This window comes from Equus caballus, chromosome 2, assembly GCF_041296265.1.
Source record: "Equus caballus isolate H_3958 breed thoroughbred chromosome 2, TB-T2T, whole genome shotgun sequence".
Lineage (NCBI taxonomy): Eukaryota > Metazoa > Chordata > Mammalia > Perissodactyla > Equidae > Equus > Equus caballus.
Genome location: NC_091685.1, coordinates 5,415,540 through 5,432,853, shown reverse-complemented (window position 1 = coordinate 5,432,853; position 17,314 = coordinate 5,415,540). Strand labels below are relative to the sequence as shown.

General features: G+C 55.0%; 1 protein-coding gene across 2 annotated transcripts; it reads right to left on the bottom strand.

Moving 5' to 3' along the window:
• Positions 1 to 267: 267 nt before the first annotated feature.
• Positions 268 to 10,067, bottom strand: LDLRAD1 (low density lipoprotein receptor class A domain containing 1). Of its 2 annotated transcripts, none has more exons than XM_023629573.2 (6): positions 9,943 to 10,067; positions 9,432 to 9,486; positions 6,768 to 6,896; positions 4,595 to 4,732; positions 2,691 to 2,819; positions 268 to 1,499 (listed from the first exon to the last, which is right to left on the bottom strand). In XM_023629573.2, the coding sequence occupies exons 1-6, from the start codon at positions 9,961 to 9,963 to the stop codon at positions 1,357 to 1,359; spliced, it is 615 nt and encodes a 204-aa protein (XP_023485341.1). In that variant the 5' UTR covers positions 9,964 to 10,067; the 3' UTR covers positions 268 to 1,356. The 2 variants fall into 2 exon arrangements, with proteins under 2 accessions (XP_023485341.1, XP_023485340.1); XM_023629572.2 differs by having other exon boundaries at positions 9,907 to 10,038.
• Positions 10,068 to 17,314: the final 7,247 nt, after the last annotated feature.

Here is a 17,314-nt window from a genome sequence, read left to right as displayed (position 1 = left end):
CCTGCCTCCAAAGGCCCCTCCCTGGCGCCCTCAGCCCAGCATTTTCTGCAGTCCCAGCCATCCCTCCATGGTGGAGGCGCCTCCTCATGAGACCCTGTGTCCCTTGTACACTGGGATCCAGGCTCTCCACTTCCCAGTGCCCAGTGCTTGGCTTGGCCCAGAGCAGGTGCGCAAACTGTGTAGTGAGCAAATGGATGAATGCAGCAAGGAGTGAACCAGGGCGAACCGGTCCTCAGGCGCCCATTTTCAGTTCAAACCTCATGCATACTGACACATAAAACCAATTTTATTAATTTCCAGCAAGGGTATGTCTGTCTTCCTCAACAGGAACCTTCTTTTTGGCCAGAGACCAGGGCTCTCTTTCAGAATAAAGGGAGGGCCACTCTCTGACTCTCATGCTACCTTTTTAAATACCCAACAGAGACTCTGCCCGGCCAAGGCATAACCATGCTGGTAGCAGGAAAGGCTGTGGGGCTGGGACACCGTCGGCTGTGTTTGAGTTCCCGTTCCAGCCCTGACTTTGCCGTATGATGCTGGGCAAGTCATTTCTCCCTGGGCCTCAGTTTCCTCATCTGTCTAATGGATATATCCATCCTTGCCCGACTGGGAAGGGATGCAGAGAAAGAGCTAATTCACTCGGCTCCAGGCGCAAATAAATCCCTGTTTCAAGAACCCTGGGCTGTTTGGCTGGGCAGCTGGTCGTGGGTGGAGAGTGGGGGGTGGAGGGTGGGGAATGGACGGACAGAGGGATTCTCATTCTCCAACCTTCTATTCCACAGCTCAGAGCCTCTGGGGATGGCTCCCCACTGGGAGGGTGACAAATACCCATCTCAGGCACGTGTCATGTGACCACTCGGAGGGGCCTGCTAGGATCATGGAGTTGAGAAAAATCTAAGGCCGTGTCTAATGTCTGCCTTAAGGGCCAGAGGGCCGGGAAGCGGCATACACTTCACATGTGTGCCAGCCATAAGGGCTCCTCCTCAGAGTGGCGTTTGAGCCCCAGACTCATCTTTTCTCCAAGGGGTGATGAGCTCAGGATCTGCAAGCCTGTCTTGGGGCAGAGGAGCAGGTTTCCCGGGTGTGGCCCCAGAAACAGGACTGAAATCACGGAAGCAGATTCCCCTCATCTTTGTTAGGAGCTGCCTAACATTGTAGTGAGCTCCCTGTCGCTGGAAGCATTCAAGCAGAGGCTGAACAACTTGAAAGCAGGAGAGGCAATTCCTATTCAGAGATGGCGGTGCGTAGATCCCACTAGATGATCTCGAAGGCAGCTTCCAGCCCTCGTGTCCTTGGACTCGGTGGCCATGTGAAGGGTTCTCAGTGCCATTCCAACCAGCCTCTGGCCTGCGTGGCCTCTCAGGGTCCAGGACAGGAGTACTCGTCGGACCAGTCAGAGCAGTGCTGCACATGGTCCCGGCAGAGGCTCCTCGGGATGCAGCCGCAGAACCTGAAGACGGTCGAGGGGCAGCGCCACCACCCAGGGCCACAGGGCGGGCACACTGCGGGGAAAAGAGCCGGCAGAAGAACAGCTGCTGCGCCCCGGACTGCCCGTGCACCAGGGCACTCCCTAGCCCTGAAGCCTGCTGTAGCTGCCCACAGCCCCACTCCATCTGACATGGCTTGACTGTATTCCTTATTTCCCTGAGGGAGAGAGAATCTAGACTCCCCAACTCACAGGCTGTGTGACCTCAAGCAAGCCTCTCACCCTATCTGAGCCTCAGTTTCCTCATCTCCTCAAGGCTGTTATTCAGGAAGATAGGCCAAGTGCCAGGCATACGATCCATGGTCTAATATTAGTGGGAGCTCATCGGCTCCCCAGCCCATCCTCCCTCCCTCAGCCGAACTCAGCCTCATCAGGGTCCCAAGGGGGCCTCACGGACTTCCTTCCTTCCCCCTGTGCCCTGGGCCTCCAGTGGTCTCCCCTGCACACCCGCATGTGGGTGTGGAAACCCTGCCATTCTCTGAGGCCTGCTTGAGCACTGCCTCTTCTGGAAGTCTCCTGGATTCTTACTCCCCCTCCCAAAGAACAAAACCTCTCCAGGTCCCCAGCACTTCCTTTTGGCATCAGCATGAAGTGGTTCCTGGGGATAGGACGCACGTTTGACTCCTGACTGTCCCCCAGCAGAACCTGGCACCAGGCCCAGCCCCTAACAGTGCTCAACATGTTTGTTGATTGAACGCTCGTGAAGAGATTGAAAGGACTGTCTGGGGCAGTGAAAGAGCTCCAGATTTGGGGTCAGGAGTCCAGGGTTTACACTCAAGCTCCCTTCTGATCCCTCACGGTAGAAAGTACTTTCTCCTCTCTGGCCTCAGTTTACCTACATATGAATTGGGGCCAGTGATTCCTGCCCTGCTTCCCTCACAGGGTTGTTGGGAGGTTGGTTGGTGAGGGAAACCCAGGTTCAGATGCCAGTTAGGCCGTGTATGCACTCCTCGCATGACCACCCTCTGGGTTTCCCTATCTGTGCCATTGATGATAAGTTCCTCACCACAGAAGAATCACCCTCCAGGAGCCACTTAGTATGGTAGTGAGCACCCCACCACTGGAGGCATTCAAGTGAGGTGGAAAACTTCTTCCTAGCCTGCAAGAAGGGGATGCCTGGGGAACCTCAGAGATTCCTTGGTCAACCTCTGCCTTCTGGCCACTGCCTGGCCACCTGCCCCAGCCCAGCCTGTGCCCAGACCCCCACCTGGACTCAGTTCATCCGAGCAGTCCCCGCAGTTGTTGGTCCCATCACACTTTTGGTCCGAGTAGATCCAGGAGGCCGGGTGTCCACAGTGGGCCACGAGGAAGCGGGGGAGGCTCTGGGGCACATCTCCTACAGAGGCACAGGCAGGAGGAAGTCCACATCCGGCCACAGCTGTCTCGGGGCCATCTGGAGGTGGATGGTCCTCCCACCCCGGCAGTTGCCAAAGTCGGGGCCCCGCCCAACCGTCCAGGAAGGGCACGGGAGAGGGTCTCCTGGGGAGGAGGTCGAGCCGAGGGAGAGGAGGGGTCTTCCCTGCACACCCACCAAGAAGCCCAGAGAGCCGCCCCCCTCCCCCTTCCTTCCTCAGCTCTGGCACGTTTGCACTATTCCTCCCTCCAGAAACGTCCTCCTGGACACCTCTCCAAAACCATTCCACCTTCCAGTCCAGGTTCAAGTTCCTCCACCTCCAGGAAGCCTCCTCCAACCGGAACATAACGAGAGTAAACGTGAATTCTCGCCCTTGGGTCCCAGAGCTCAGGGGGTGTGGGTTCAGGGACGCTGCGAGAGGGCGTTGGAGCACCCTTCTTGAAAGCGTGTTCTGTGTTAGGCAGCAGCGTGCCAGCGCTACCAAAAATTATCACAAACTCAGGCCACCACTATAGAGTCAGCCAAACTATAGCCCAGACTAGGGAGGGGAAAGCCTTTGTTCCTTGAACTGGCCAGAGCCAGACAGAAGTGTCATGGATGCTTCTGGAGCCTTTCCAGGCAGAGGGACATGGACAGTTGGGACGTATTCTGTGGAGTAGGGAAGACCAATCACAAGGGGGACGACTGTGGAGTCCAGAGTGGGGCCTGGGAAGGAGACATTCACGGGGGCAAGAAAGCTGTCTGCAAATCCATGCAGTGCCACCGTCACGGGACAGAGATTTGAGTGTGGTTTGTGAGGTGGGGGTCGATGAGAGGGCAGAGTTGGAACCCACCAAGGATGCACCTGTGAGGCAGCTCTAAACTCGGTAGGAGGGAGACATGGGAATGGAAAAACCAGGCAATCATGGGAGCAGCTGCCTCAAGTCGTAGTGAGCTCCCCATCCCAGGAGCATGCAAGCAGAGGCTGGGTGGCTTCTGTCGGGTTTGTTACAGAGGGGATTTGGGCGTGAGCCAGGACATGGACGAGATGACTTTTAAGATCTCTTCTAGTCTTGAGGGTCCATGATGCAACGACCCACCCCCACCCCACCCCCTGCAACCCACCAGGCTCTCTCCCTCCTACACGGAAAGTGCTCCTTCCAGGGAGCCGTGGCTCCTCTCTCCTGAGAACTATCAGGTCTCTCAGGTCTGGGGCCAGATCTTCCCATTCATTCATTCACCCGCTCATTCTATCATTCAGGCAGATCATTCTGGACACCCCTCTGTGCCATGCCAGGCACTGGGGCCCCAAGATCAAGCAGACCAGGTGGCCCCCAAGGAGTGCACAGTCTGATGGGGGCAGCAAACATGCCAATCGAGAGGGACAGCCACTGTGACTAGGGCTGGGACACAGGGAAGCAGAGGGGCTGAGGGAGCTCAGAGGAGGGACCCTAACCTAGTGTAGGAGTCAGAGAAGGCTTCCTGGTGGAGGTAACACTTGAAGTCTGCCATGAAGATTGGATACAGGTTCTCTGGACATGGAGGTGCACAGAGTGAGACATTCCCTCACGTGGGCATGTGTGTGTGCCTGCGACTGGGACAGGGGTGAGAGCAGGAGTTCCCGGCTGAGGGGCACCACATAAGCAAAGTCTTGGGGACATGAAGGTACCTGGTCTGTGCAGCGATGATCAGGGTTCAGTATGTCTGCAGGGAGAGTCCAAGTTGGGGGACGGGAGGAGGGCCCGTCGGGGCAGGGGCGGGACCCGGCAGGTACTCACGGCACAAGGCCTCGTCCTCGTCCTCGCCATGGGCACAGGTGCGGATGCCGTCACAGACCCCGTGGGCCGGGATGCAGCTCCTCCGGTCATGGCACAGGAAGCCCGTCCTGTTCTTCGGTGTCACACAGGCCTGGGCCCCTGAGCGGCAGCGGGGACCCCAGAGGGTCACAGGTGGTGCTCACATGGACATCTCCAGATTCCCGCACCTGAGCCCCACCCTGGGCTGGCCTGCCAGGCTGTGACAGCAGGGAGGATACTGGGCTCGGTGCCGGAGATGGGGTCCAAGCCTCAGCTCTAAGGCTTGCCAGCGGTGTGACCTTGGGCGGGTGACTCGACCTCTCTGAGCTTCAGCTTCCTTGTCTGCAAAGTGGAGACCACGGCACACACCCCAGAGGACCATCGAGGAGCTTACATAAAAGCTTCTGTGTGAATAATCGCAGAACATGGAATGTGCAGAGTCAGCCACAGTACCCTGCTTTCCTGGGAAGCTCCTGAGGACGGGCTCGAGTCAGCAAGCAGTGGAGCTCCTGGTGCCGGGTTAGCTTGTCAGAGCAATCTATGGGGCTGGCTGGGGACCGTCAGGCCGTCAGGCCGTAACCCCTACATCCGGGCACAGCTCTACAGGGTGCAGAGCACTTCCGTGTTTTTAGTCTATTTCCCCCAAACACCCCTGTGAGGTGTCATCATTCGCCCCACTTTATAAATGGGAGGAGAGAGACCCAGAGCCGGGCGCCAGCCGAGGCACGGCTGCCGCCCCAGCGTCCGGGAACGGTGGGCAGCAAGGAACACGCCCGTCCTTCTGAGAGCCTGCCTTCCGCCCAGTGCAGGGAACACCCGCCCCAGGGCCGCCCCAAAGAGCGCAAGGAGAGAAACGGGCAGACGAGCCAGCGGTCGCCCCTGCTCCACAGGCTGTATGTGTGAGTGCATGAGTGTGCAGGATGGAGATGGGAGTGGGTTTGTGCCTGTGCGTCTGTGCACGTGTGAACCACGTCTCCGCTCCTGGAACTGTCTCAGCTAGTGTGAGGGGGGATGACTCTCAGAGACACTCACGTTGTCACACACACACACACAGGTGCACACACAGGCACACACACATACACACATTGATGCACTCACACATACACAGATGTGTGCGCACACATGTGCACACCCACAAACGTGTGCATGCATACATAGACACACGCACATCCAGACACCTGCATACACACTGACACACACAGACACACTCATGGACACACATGAACACAGACAGACACGTGTGTGCACACAGGAATGTGACTCCTCATGTTGTTCACATCTACCCTCAGTGCCCGTGCTAACACACACACACACACACACACACACACACACCTGGCTATGGAGCCGCCTCTCAGACAGGTGGCTCTGGTGACCCCCTCCCCCAGCTCACCTCCTCCCAGGCACTCTGGGTGGAATCTCCGCCTCAGGGCAACCTTGAGGCCCTGGGCACTGGCCCCGCCCCTGCTCGTGCCCTCCGTGCCCACTGGGCATCTCTCCGTCTCTCCTTCTGCTCACGTTTCCTCCCTGGGGACGCTGCACTTGGTGCTCCCTCTTCCTGGGGTGCTTTTCCTGCCTCCCTCCGCTAACCAGTTCCCACTTTCCCTTCACGCCTCTCACTTCTCAAGGTGCCCACCCTGACCCTTGGCCCTGTCAGAGCCCTGTTCCAGACTCTCAAGGCCCCGTTAACCTTGCCTGATGCACTTATTTGATCAACGTTCATGTCGCTCGCCAAACTGCTGGCCCCCTGAGGGCAGGGGCTGTGCTGGGGTTTGCTGCGGCTGCAGGGATGTACTGGACAGGCCCCTGTCCTCTATGGTGGAGGCACACACACAGTTGGACGGCACCACCCTGGACAACAGGCCAGGGGAAGAAGAAGTGTGGGGACTCTGGGGACCAAGACAAGGCTTCTAACCCAGCTTGGGTCAAGGAAGGCTTCCTGGAGGAGGCAGACCATAAGAGCTGGGTCCTCTCAACAGCTCACATTACAGATGTGCAAATGGAGGCTCAGAGACGTATATGTCAGTGTGTGTGCCTGCATCTGTGCACACACCCTAAGGAATTGTCCAAAAGTCACTTCATGGAGAAGTCAGGCATTCCCTCCCAGCCCCATTCCCTCCCAGCAAGTCTGACCCCACCCTCTCTTGACCACCCTGACCTGGTGTCCTTGGTGGGGGTCCACAAATGGCAACCAGGGCGATCAGGGCCGCAAGAGTGGCCAGCAGGAGCAGCAGGATGGCAGAGACACAGGCCCTTCGGCGCGAGCAGCAGAGCGGGCTGCAGTCGGCTGTGTGGGGCGGGAAACTGGTGATGGAGCAGACAGTGCTGGGCCCAGGGACGCCCCCTCCTCTGTCAGACAAGTGGTCCCTCCCCGCTGGGGGTCTTGGGGCAGGAAGGGCTTCTCTGGATGTCGGGACTCCTGAGCCGCCATGACGCTCTCAGTTCTGCCTGAGGGCCCACCCGCCCAAGGCCGCCCTGGCCTGGGTCCAGTAGCTGGTGAGTGGTGGTCAGGAGAGGGTCCCTGGTCTCCGGCCCTTCCGTGAGGCTGTCTCCTCAGGAGGCAGGGAGCGTGCACCCACGCTCATGGAGCCCACCTGGGGAAGATCTGAAGCAGGCCCTTCACAGCAGGTATTTTTATTTTTCAAAACAAGCTTCATTTTATAGATGAGGAAACTGGGGCTCAGAGAAGGAAAGGTCCAGGTCACCTCGTGTGGCGTTGGGATGTGAGTCCACACCTACTTGCCGCCCAAACCAGTGCCCCCTCCACGATGCCAACTGACAGTGCACTCTGCAGCCCGCCACTATGCTGGCTGGAATCTCAGCTCCACTGCCTGCCAGCTGGGCCACCCGGAGAAGTCACTTTACTTCTCTGTGCCTGTGCCCTCACATGGAAAATGGAGTCATGATAGCTGCCTTAGAGGCGTTGAGAGGCTCGAGCCAGCTGACGTATTAGAATGGCACTTGGCGCATAGTAGGTGCTAGAAGGGCTTTAGCTGTCATAGTGTTTGCTGACACCTGTGACGTGCTGGGCTGTACCCGCCACCTGTGGGAACCATGGCAAGAGGAGACGCCGCCTCCTCCACCTCACTCCGCCCCTCTAACTTCTGCTTGCTGGTGAAATAACGAAAGGAAGCTTCGTTAGGGATCTGGGAGGTGCCCCGCTCTGCAGAGGACACGGGAGCAGTCGCAGCTCTGGTTCTTCCCCCAAAAGCTCGTGGTGGCACTTGGAAGACAAGGCAGACAGGTGGAAAGGAGGGTGTGGGCACCACAGTTGCTGTGGGGCCAGGGCTGTCTCAGAGAGGGGCAGGAGCAGGGCTGACAGGCACACAGTAGGTGCTTTGTGAATTCTCTGACCCAGAGATCCAGGGGACAAGGGAAGGCCTGGCCCAGTTCAGGACAGTTTGGGTGATTTCTATCCAGTCCACTCACATATCTGAGCTGCCTGCTTTGCACTCACCGGCCAGTCAGACCTGTACCCGCACCGGCGGCTCGCAGGGCCAGGTGGGGAGTGTAGGGAAGAGAGTGTGAGCAAGGTGCCAGGCTGCTCGGAGGAGGGCGCTGCCACAGATAGGGAAGGGAGGGTGCAAGGAGAGGGTGTTCCATGGCGAGCGTAGGAGGAGAAAGGCCTGGTGGATGGCAGCCGGGGGACAGCAAGTGCCTGGCGTGCCTGGAGCCCAGGGTGGGTGTGGAAGAGGAGGAGATAGCAGGAGATGCAGCATGGATTTCAAATGCATAGAATTCCCACAGCCCTGGGTAGGGGCCCCCTTGTTGGCGGCAAACACAGGGCCAAGTCAGGTCACCAGGGAGACAGCGTGAAGCGGGGCAAGGAGAGGCGTCCTGCTCAGCCAGCAGCCACTCCTCAAATATCTGTGCAGCCCAGGCCTTGGGCAAGGTGGGGTCGCAGCCGAGACTCGAGGCAGACCTGGCAGAGGCGAGGCCCACGCCCGGGTGAAGGAGCCTCATGTCAGAGCCAGGAAGCCCCTAGGTGCCGACTCCCCGGACAGACAGGAAAGGACGCCATTTGTTGCACAACCACACCCACCACGGGCCAGGACTTGGAGTAAACAAACGCCAGTGTGGAGCAACAGAGGCCCCGGGGATCTTCAGCCAGAGGGACCCCAATGTGAATTTGAACCCCACCTCTCCCACTCCCCAGCTGTGCAGGAGCCCAGCTTGGCCGAGTTCCCCAGCCTCTCTCAGCCTCAGCTGCGCCATCTGTGACTGCCCCAGAGCAGGAACCCCTCTCAGAGCTGCCCTGAGGATTAGAGGAGACCCTCGAGCCTTTGTAATGAGCATCGCCCCTTGGGCTCTGTGTCGTCGCTGAGCCAATGTGGGCCAAGACAGGGCACATCGTAGACACTCCACAAATGTCTGTTCTTTCCTTCCTTTATTCCACAGAGGGAAAGAGGACCGTCCTGGCTGCACGCTGAGTCAATGGCACCAGAAGGTGCTAAATAAGTGTGTGATTGCGCCTCCCTGACGCCTCAGAGGTAAAGAGAACCGGCCTGGTCACCCACTGAGTTGGGGATTTGACATGGGAGCTCTTCCCTGGATAGGTTACAGGTGGCACTGCATGTGTGCAGCGCCTGTGAGGTAGGCAGCATACAGCAGGTGCTCCACAACTGCTTGCGCATGGAGAGAATGAACACCCCTGTGAGCAGGTGGCTGTCAGCGTGGCCGGCCAGGAAGATGGGAGTGGACAACATCAACACGGGGCAGAGGTCAGGGGACAGCGGGAGCCTTAGGAGCCCTCTTTGTGCCTCTGTAGCAATGGTCCAGGCCCAAGGGCGACCCACCAGGGCCCAGGCCCTCCAGGCCTTACCTTCCCCTCCCGGGCGGGCTTTGGTTCCAGCAGCAGAGTTGCCATTGCCTTCCCCCTGCCGAAGAGAACAGAATGAGGGGTGGGCTTGGGTAGGGGAGGTCCAGCCTCAGGGAGCCAGACAGACGAGTGTTTCAGAAGGGTCACTGAGAGCCCGAGGTGGAACCCTGGCCCCCACACCCCAGCATGCAGACGCCCCAAGCTCGTCATGCCCACTTCGCATTCCCACACCTTTGGCCACATGGTGCCCTCTGCCCGGAATGCGTTTTCCTCCACTGTCCACTTGCAAACATTCATCCTTCAAACCAGCTCAGGCGGCCCCCCATGATGCCGCTTGCTCCCTCCCCTGGCCTCCTGCCTCCCTCCCGGCACAGCCACCTGAACTGTGTAGCTGGTGCATCTGTTGGGTCCCCTACAACCTGGGGCTGAGTCACCTCAGCGGCTCCCCTCTCATGGCCCACCCCTTCCCCAGACTGACCTCCCCAGGTGGGAGTCCGCTCAGGGCAGATCTAACCTGGGGGGAGATCCTGTTCATGTCTGTGGCTCCCAGCCCCAGCTCCAGTCCCGGCACCAGGGAACTCAGCGAGGTTTCTCTGCCTGGTCACCAGGGGCAGCCTGGAGGAGGGAGGAGGGGCCTCACCCGGCCACACCCTCCCTGCGGGCAGTTCCCTCCCAGGCTGCCTTCCCGGTAGGGGAAAGGCGGAGGGCGCCCCCCCCAACCCCGCCCCTACCCCCCGCCCGCGCCTGCCCGGCCCTCCCCACTCTGGGTCTGGGGGCGACACTCCAAGGTTGGAATCCTCATCCCCAAGTTACAGAGGAAGGGCCTGAGGTCAGAGAGGGAGCACCTACTCTCGGGTCACACAGAGCCGGGGAGGGGTGAGGTTTGAACACACGCACTTTTTAGACATGCTTTTTCCTCCACATCAGTGCTGAGACCAGAGGATCTCAGGGCCCCAGCTGCACGAAAAGCCAGGCAGAAACACCCAGGATTAACACTCTGGTGGCTAAAGGGCAGGGGTCATTTTCTCACTGACAGTCTTCTCTTCAATTAAACAGGGAATGGAGGTGGAAAGAATATGCATTTTCCATGAAAATTATAAAACAAATATAATCTTAAATTATTTTCTTCAAAGAAGTGGCCATGCGCGTTTTAATTGTTCCGGAGATGGTGCCTGTGATGGGGGGAGGGGGGCAGGGAGCTTACCTGACTAGCCCCTTCTGCCACCCCTGCATCCTCACCCCACTGCTGAGGAGACCAAGGCCCTGGGAGCTGAAGGGACTGGTTGGAGGCCCAGGACCAAGGAAGGGGATGTGTCCACCTCCAGAAATGAGGGCTCCAGGGCGCGTCCCTCTGCGGTCTGCCTCTGATACCCACGGGTGTCTAACCTGTCACGGGCCTTTTCCGGTGCATTGGGATATAAACTGCTGAGTCTCCGGGGTGGGGGTGGGATGGGTAGACGCAGGGGCAGCCCTCAGGAGGCAGCAGCACCGGGAAGAGCTAAACCATAGGTGAGGACAACGGCGCTCTCATGAGGGCCCTGCCACAGGCTCCGTGTGGGCAAGCGGCTCCCCTTCTCCGAGCCTCAGTTCTCTCATCCATAAAATGAAAGGATTAGACTAGATGAAGGGGGTGTCTTAGTTTGGGGATCCCCATAATCAGAGCCCAGGACCAGATCTGAAGGCAAGTAGGTTTAATTGGGAGTGACCCCAGGAAATGCCCGCCGGGGAGTGAGGGAAGCGAGACAGGCCAGACAGTGAAGGGAAGGATCCATAAGAGGCGGGTTATCAAGCACGTTCCCACTGTGGGCAAGTGGAACTTTCTCCTGCCAAGGAATTCGGGGAGCCGGAGAGAAGATGAGCCTGAGAGTCACCCCGGGAACTGGGGTATTTATTTGCCAGCTCTTGCCAGTCATTGGCTGAGGATTGCCGGAGGGTGTTGATTCCTGGCACCACTGACCTGCTTTAGGCAAAGAAGTGCCAGTGTTGGCAGCTGCAAGCTAAGCTGACGTGCCCTGAAAAGGAAAGGGCTGAGGGTTACGGGCAGGGCACCCATGGCATCTGCTAAGGAAGCTACCTGGGTTTCATCTTGCATGCCGACTGCAAGTGATTGGCAGAGGATGTCTGGAACATGCAGCTCAGAGGATTCTGAGGTCAGGACTCAGGGTTTGCGATTGACTAGTGATGCCTGCCACGGGTGTCAGAGTGGAGAGCAGAATCCTACGTGAGACCATTTTGCATTCTTGGGCCAACTCATGCCCTTCCACCTCTGGCCTTCCTTGACTCTGTGATTCTCTAGCGTTCCTTTATGAAAAGACTCTTCAGGGATGTGAGATGTCCCTTCCTCTGGACTCTGCTCCAGTCCAGGTACAGCTGCAATCGCTGTGCTGGAAGCATAGGGTCCCTCCAGCTCAGGCCAAGAACCCTTGAGCTAAGAGCAGCAGGAGGGCCCGGCAAGGAGGAGGAGGGGACCTGTGCTCACGCTGACTTCCTGGTGTCACCGCAGGTCATGCCTCGGGGAGAAAGGACTTGGGCTGCATCCTCCCACCTCCACCTCCACCTTTCCGGGCTCGCTTGACCTTGGCTGGGCCTGCTCAGGCCACGCAGGGGAAGCTTCTAGCAGGAGCAGGAACTTTGGCTAGTCCAAAGGGTGCCACCACTCGCTGTGTGACCTCGCTGAGCTTCAGCTTTCTCACCCAACTCTCTAAACTTTTTGCCCACTCAATCCTGAAGAAAGGTGGTGTCCCAACAAATGGACCTCTCTATCCTCCCCCCTCCCCCCACACCCCACACCCAACCCCCCACCAGGCCCACGCCCCCCTCTTGCTCCAACCTCTCCCTTCCACCCCTCTCCCCTCCCCTGGAAAAAGGTTTTAACAACTTAAGAAAAATACAAAAAAAAAGTAAGAATAATGTAACAAATAATCATGTATCCACCATCCAGAGTTAACACAAGTACAAATTTAGTCATTTTTGCTCTGGACTTTTTTCTATTAAGTACAGCAAAATGGAAGGGGCCCTCCCTCTCTGCCCCGAGTCAGCCAGTTTCCTCAACGCGCCGTGTTTGCTTCCAGTGACTGGTTTGCACACACTGCTGCTCTCTCCACACACACACACACACACGTTCACGTCTGGAACCCGCTATCGGGCCCCTCAACCTGACCAGATGCTGCCAAACTGCCCTTCCAGGTGGCTGGACCGGCGTGCACTCCCGCCGGCAGTGTGTGAGTTTCTGTCTCCCCGGCCCCCCCAGCCTCAAACTCGGCAGACCTTCTGACGCCTGCCAGTCGGCTAGGCGTGAAACAGTGCCTCACTGCAGTCCAACGTGCATTTCTCTAGCGATTCCTTCTGCTACCACCAATCGCTAACATTTACTGAACACTTACTTTTGCCACATGTTGTACCACACGCTTTAGGTATATTAATTCATTTAGTCCTCCCAACCACAGGAGATGGGGACTATTCTTGTCTCCATTTTACAGATGAGGAAACTGAGGCACAGAGACATTAAGTTACTGCCTAGGGTTCACAGAAGAGGCAGAGCCAGGATACAGGCCTGGCTGGCTGAAAAGTTTACATTATTCCCCTAGCTACACCCTCGCTTCTCCAAAGCGTGATCCTCGGACCAGCAGCATCCAGGTCATCTGGGAGCTGCTTAGAGATGAGGTCTCATCCAGACCTACCAAACCAGACCCTGCGTCTTACCAGATCCCAGGAGATCTGGAAGCATGCTCACTTTGAAAAGCCCTGCCGTCCCCACTGCTCTGCTGCCCTTTCTTGTGCATCCAACCTCCGCCTTTCCTCCCTGGAGGAGTGCTTTTTCCCATCTGTCACCCATTTTTCTGTGGGTGGCTTTTCTTTTTCGTGTTGATTGATGGATGTCTTTCTGCAGGATTTGAATCACTTGTTACATAGGTTATATATTGCTCTCCCAGTCTGTGGCTTGTCTCTTGCCCAGGGTGACTTCCGCTGGCTCTCTCTGCCTTTCTAAATCCAGTTCTTGCCAGGACCAGGTAAAAATCTCACTTCACGAAGCCTTCCTCAACTCTCCCAGCTGCCCTGGATTTACCTTTCTCTGGATTCCTCGCGGTCTGGGGCTCCATCCCAGCCTGGCTGTGGCTGGGAGACCCTCTGGACACGAGATCAGCAGACGCCAGCTGGAGCCAGACGGATCTAGGTTTTCATCCCAGTCTTGCCAAACTGAAGCCTAGCTAATTCAAGGCCTCAAGTCACAGCTTCTGTCTCAGTTTCCGCATCTGAAGAATGGGGGTGAGAATACTTGGCTCAGAGCTGTGTTAGGATGAAGTGAGTGCATATATGTGAACACGTTCTGCACCCTTTGAGGGTGCAATATTGTTTCTGGATGCCTTGCTTTCTTTACGATTACAGAGATCCACTGGAGGGCTGGGCTGGCTCCTTAGTCCAGGGCCCACCTCGGGGTCGAATGCCAAGTGGGCCCCGCAGTTCGACTGACCCAGGGAGCCGAGAGACCTGCTGCTAGACTGCCCAGGGCTGAGGCCAGGCCCACCTCAGCGTCCATCCCACCTCCCCTCTCCACAGCCCTGGGCGCCCTGGCTGGCCGCCACTCCTCTCTGAGACTCTGCTTCCTCCACTCTAAAATGGAGGTGTGAACCCCACCCTGCTCTCCTAGAGGGGGATGAAGGACCCGCTGAAGGTGAGAGGGAGAGTCCTACAACCGGCTTTGCAACAGTCACGGAAATCAATAGACAAACTCCCTTGTGAAACATCCAAGTAGATGATGTCACGAGACAGCATTATAATATTGTTTAATGCACATGATCCAAATTTTACTGATGTTGACACACTCAAGCAGTATTATTAGCAGACGCGGGGCTCCAATACGGACTGCATCACGGCGTAGCTGAGGGAACAATCTCAAGAGCTTTTGTGGAAAGCTCTCATTTCTAATCAGTCACTGATTTCTTTCTACCCAAGCCTTCAATTATTGCTGTTCCAACGCTGCAAGACAATTCAAGCATAGAAAGCCCCAAGAGCAGGAACATAGCCCAAATACTTTAGAATTGAACAAACATCAATACTTTACTCAAAATGACAAAGTAAAATCAGACAACCTCTAAATCAGGGGTTCAGTGAACTTGGATGGGAAAAGAATTAAATCTTTATTTTCACTAACTTCTAACTGAAACACATTATTTCCTTCAATTATGAACGTAGGAACCACCGACAGTAGTATTGGCATTACCTGCGACTTCATCACCAATAGAGATCACATTTAGATATCACGTGACAGTGGTTGCATATATTTCAAAGTAATCTGAAATTATTCTGAAATCACAGTTTTAGAACCACCACTAGACCTTGTTATTTTATGTGTTAATAAAGTACATATATAACTGTATCACAAAATTTTGAAAATATTTTAATAACTGTATTTTAATATAATTAGTTTCTTTTGCAAGCCTTCATATTTAGTCTTATGAGTTTGAAAACATTATTCTGAGAAGGGGTCCATAGGCTTCACCAAATCACCAAAAAGGTCCATGGCATGAAAAAGGTTAAGAACACCTGCTCCAAACAATAAGTCATTAACATCACAGGAAGAGAATACTTAATAGCGAAATATATGAAGCCGACTTCAACAATTACACATTTCAGAAAAGGTATATAAACTGTGCTTCAGAATTTAATTCTGCAAGCATTGGAAAATCCACACTAATGGTGCAATCTAGCTTCCCACAGAAGACTGCATCTTGTACTCTCAATCTTTTGTCTCTATCACTGTACCTATCTCCACCCCCAGGCTCTAGTCCAGAACAAGTGGTCAAGGAAAGAAAGATAATAAGGCAACTCAAATTTGATGATATTCAAATGCACATGACATGTTTAGCAGCTGGAAACCTGGTGGGAGGGGCTCAAGAGCACACCGAGCTGGGTTGGCACACCTAGCATAGCATTTGAGGATGGTGGAAGGTGACCTAGCATTATACTTTAAAAATTTAGCCCAGGGCTCAGCCCTATGGCTAAGTGGTCAGAGTTCCACACACTCCGCTTCAGCAGCCTGGGTACACGGGTTCAGATCCCAGGTGTGGACCTAGTCCATTCACTGGCTATGCTGTGGAGGTGCCCCACGTGCAAAGTGGAGGAAGGTTGGCATGGATGTTGGTTCAGGGCTGGTCTTCCTTAGCAAAAGAATAAATAAGTTTAGCCCAACATGAAGTCTGGTAAGAAGCTTGGAATCCATGGAACAGCCTTCCCAGTTTGCTTGGCAACACTCAGATTGTGACCAGGTCCCACAGCCCAGTCCTAGGCCTACTGTCCAAACAAAATGTGGAGAAACAGAGAGCCTTATAGATAAGAGCTCAAAAATATACATGAAGTAAAATGAAAGGAAACAGGACTATTGGGCATTAAAAGCAACAACTCTGGGAAGGAAATGGCATTTCGCATTTCGATGTGGCTGGAGAAGTATGTAATTTAATAGATCCTAGAGGTTACCATGGAGCTAAGATATTGATGGCCTCTGGACTTGCCCCTCTGGTCTGTCCTCCACATTGTTGTCAAGTGAGTCATTCTAAAACACCATAACTCCCCTGCTTCAAACCTTCCCATGGCTTTCCACCGTGCTCCAGATCAAGTCCAAGTTTAACAAGGTCCTTTACTATCTGGTCCGTCCAGCCCCTCCTATTGCTACGCTCCTGTCTGCTCCGACTCAGCCTGCCGAACAACCTGCGGCTCCTGGCCCTCTTGCCTCTAGGTCTGCGAGCACACTGTCCCCACTGCCTGGAACACTGCTCCCTGTATTACGTTTGGCTTTCCCTTTTCCTCAGGTTCAAGCTTGGATATCACTTCTTCCCACAAGTTAGGGCCTTCTTTGCACTCCCATAGTACTCTGAGCTCAGCTGGTCACAGCAATGATCGCATTAATAATCGTCTGTCTCCTTCTTTAGAGTTCGAGCAACTGGACTGGGTCTTGTTTATTGCTGCAGGCCCATCACCTAGCATAGGCCTGGCCCTCAGGCTCTCAAGTGGCTACTGAATGGGTGAACTGTGGACCTACGTTAGGATATCTAGGCAAAACCACTGCCACGGCGGGGGGGGGGGGGGGGGGGGGGCACTCAGCCAAGAATACTTTTAGATTGCTCCCAAGGTGAGGGGGTTTGATTAATTTTACCACGAAAGGTCTAGAAATCTCTAGACCAATGATGCCCAATATGTGGTTCTAAGATACTTAAGAGGCCACAAAAATTACAATGGAGCTATTTTATATAAAATCATCACGGAAATGGCACATTTATCTAAGATAAAGCCAGACAGACTAATAATAAGAAAGTCGTTTGCATTCGGCTAGAATATCGGCTCAGAGTAACAACACTAGGTTTCACATGCTCGCCAGTAGCTCACATTGGCTGATGGTGCTACATAGGAATTTCCGAGGCAAGATTACTAGATAAGATAATCTGGTGATTTCTGATTTACCAAAAAAAAAAAAAATCATAAAGAAAAGGTCTTCACGAAGTTTTGTGAAAAGATGGGGAATCTTGGGCCTAGATCATTCATCATGGTGATCACTACTGTCTTTGTGATTGCCTGAATTAGTATGTCTCTTAGGTCACCGACCTGAACCAAGAAAGACCCTAGGAGTGTAGGGGGTTTGAACCAGCGAATCGAGGGTCTTGAGACTTGCTTAGGATCAAGACAAGCTTCTCCAGAAGATACTTTTTGTGTGGTGGTAAAGAAGGCGATACCTGTCTCGTGGAAACTAGTGAAGTTGGGCCCGTCCAAGACAGGCTACACTGCCACTTTAGAAGAGGGCCTAGAGGCTCAGTTTTGTTGCTTTTGTTGGAATTTTCAAGTCAAATATTTTTATGCTGTATACATTTTTTTGGAGGAGTTGTCTTTTTTTAAAG

Bases quoted from the DNA above. Each gene is read 5' to 3' on its own strand.
- LDLRAD1 (XM_023629572.2), bottom strand. From the start codon at position 9,963: ATGAACAGGATCTCCCCCCAGGTTAGATCTGCCCTGAGCGGACTCCCA. The intron at 6,897-9,431 runs GTAAGGCCTGGA...CGCCCCACACAG, and splicing joins AGCCCGCCCGGGAGGGGAAG to CCGACTGCAGCCCGCTCTGC. The intron at 1,500-2,690 runs GTGGGGGTCTGG...TTTTCCCCGCAG, and splicing joins CTCGGATGAACTGAGTCCAG to TGTGCCCGCCCTGTGGCCCT.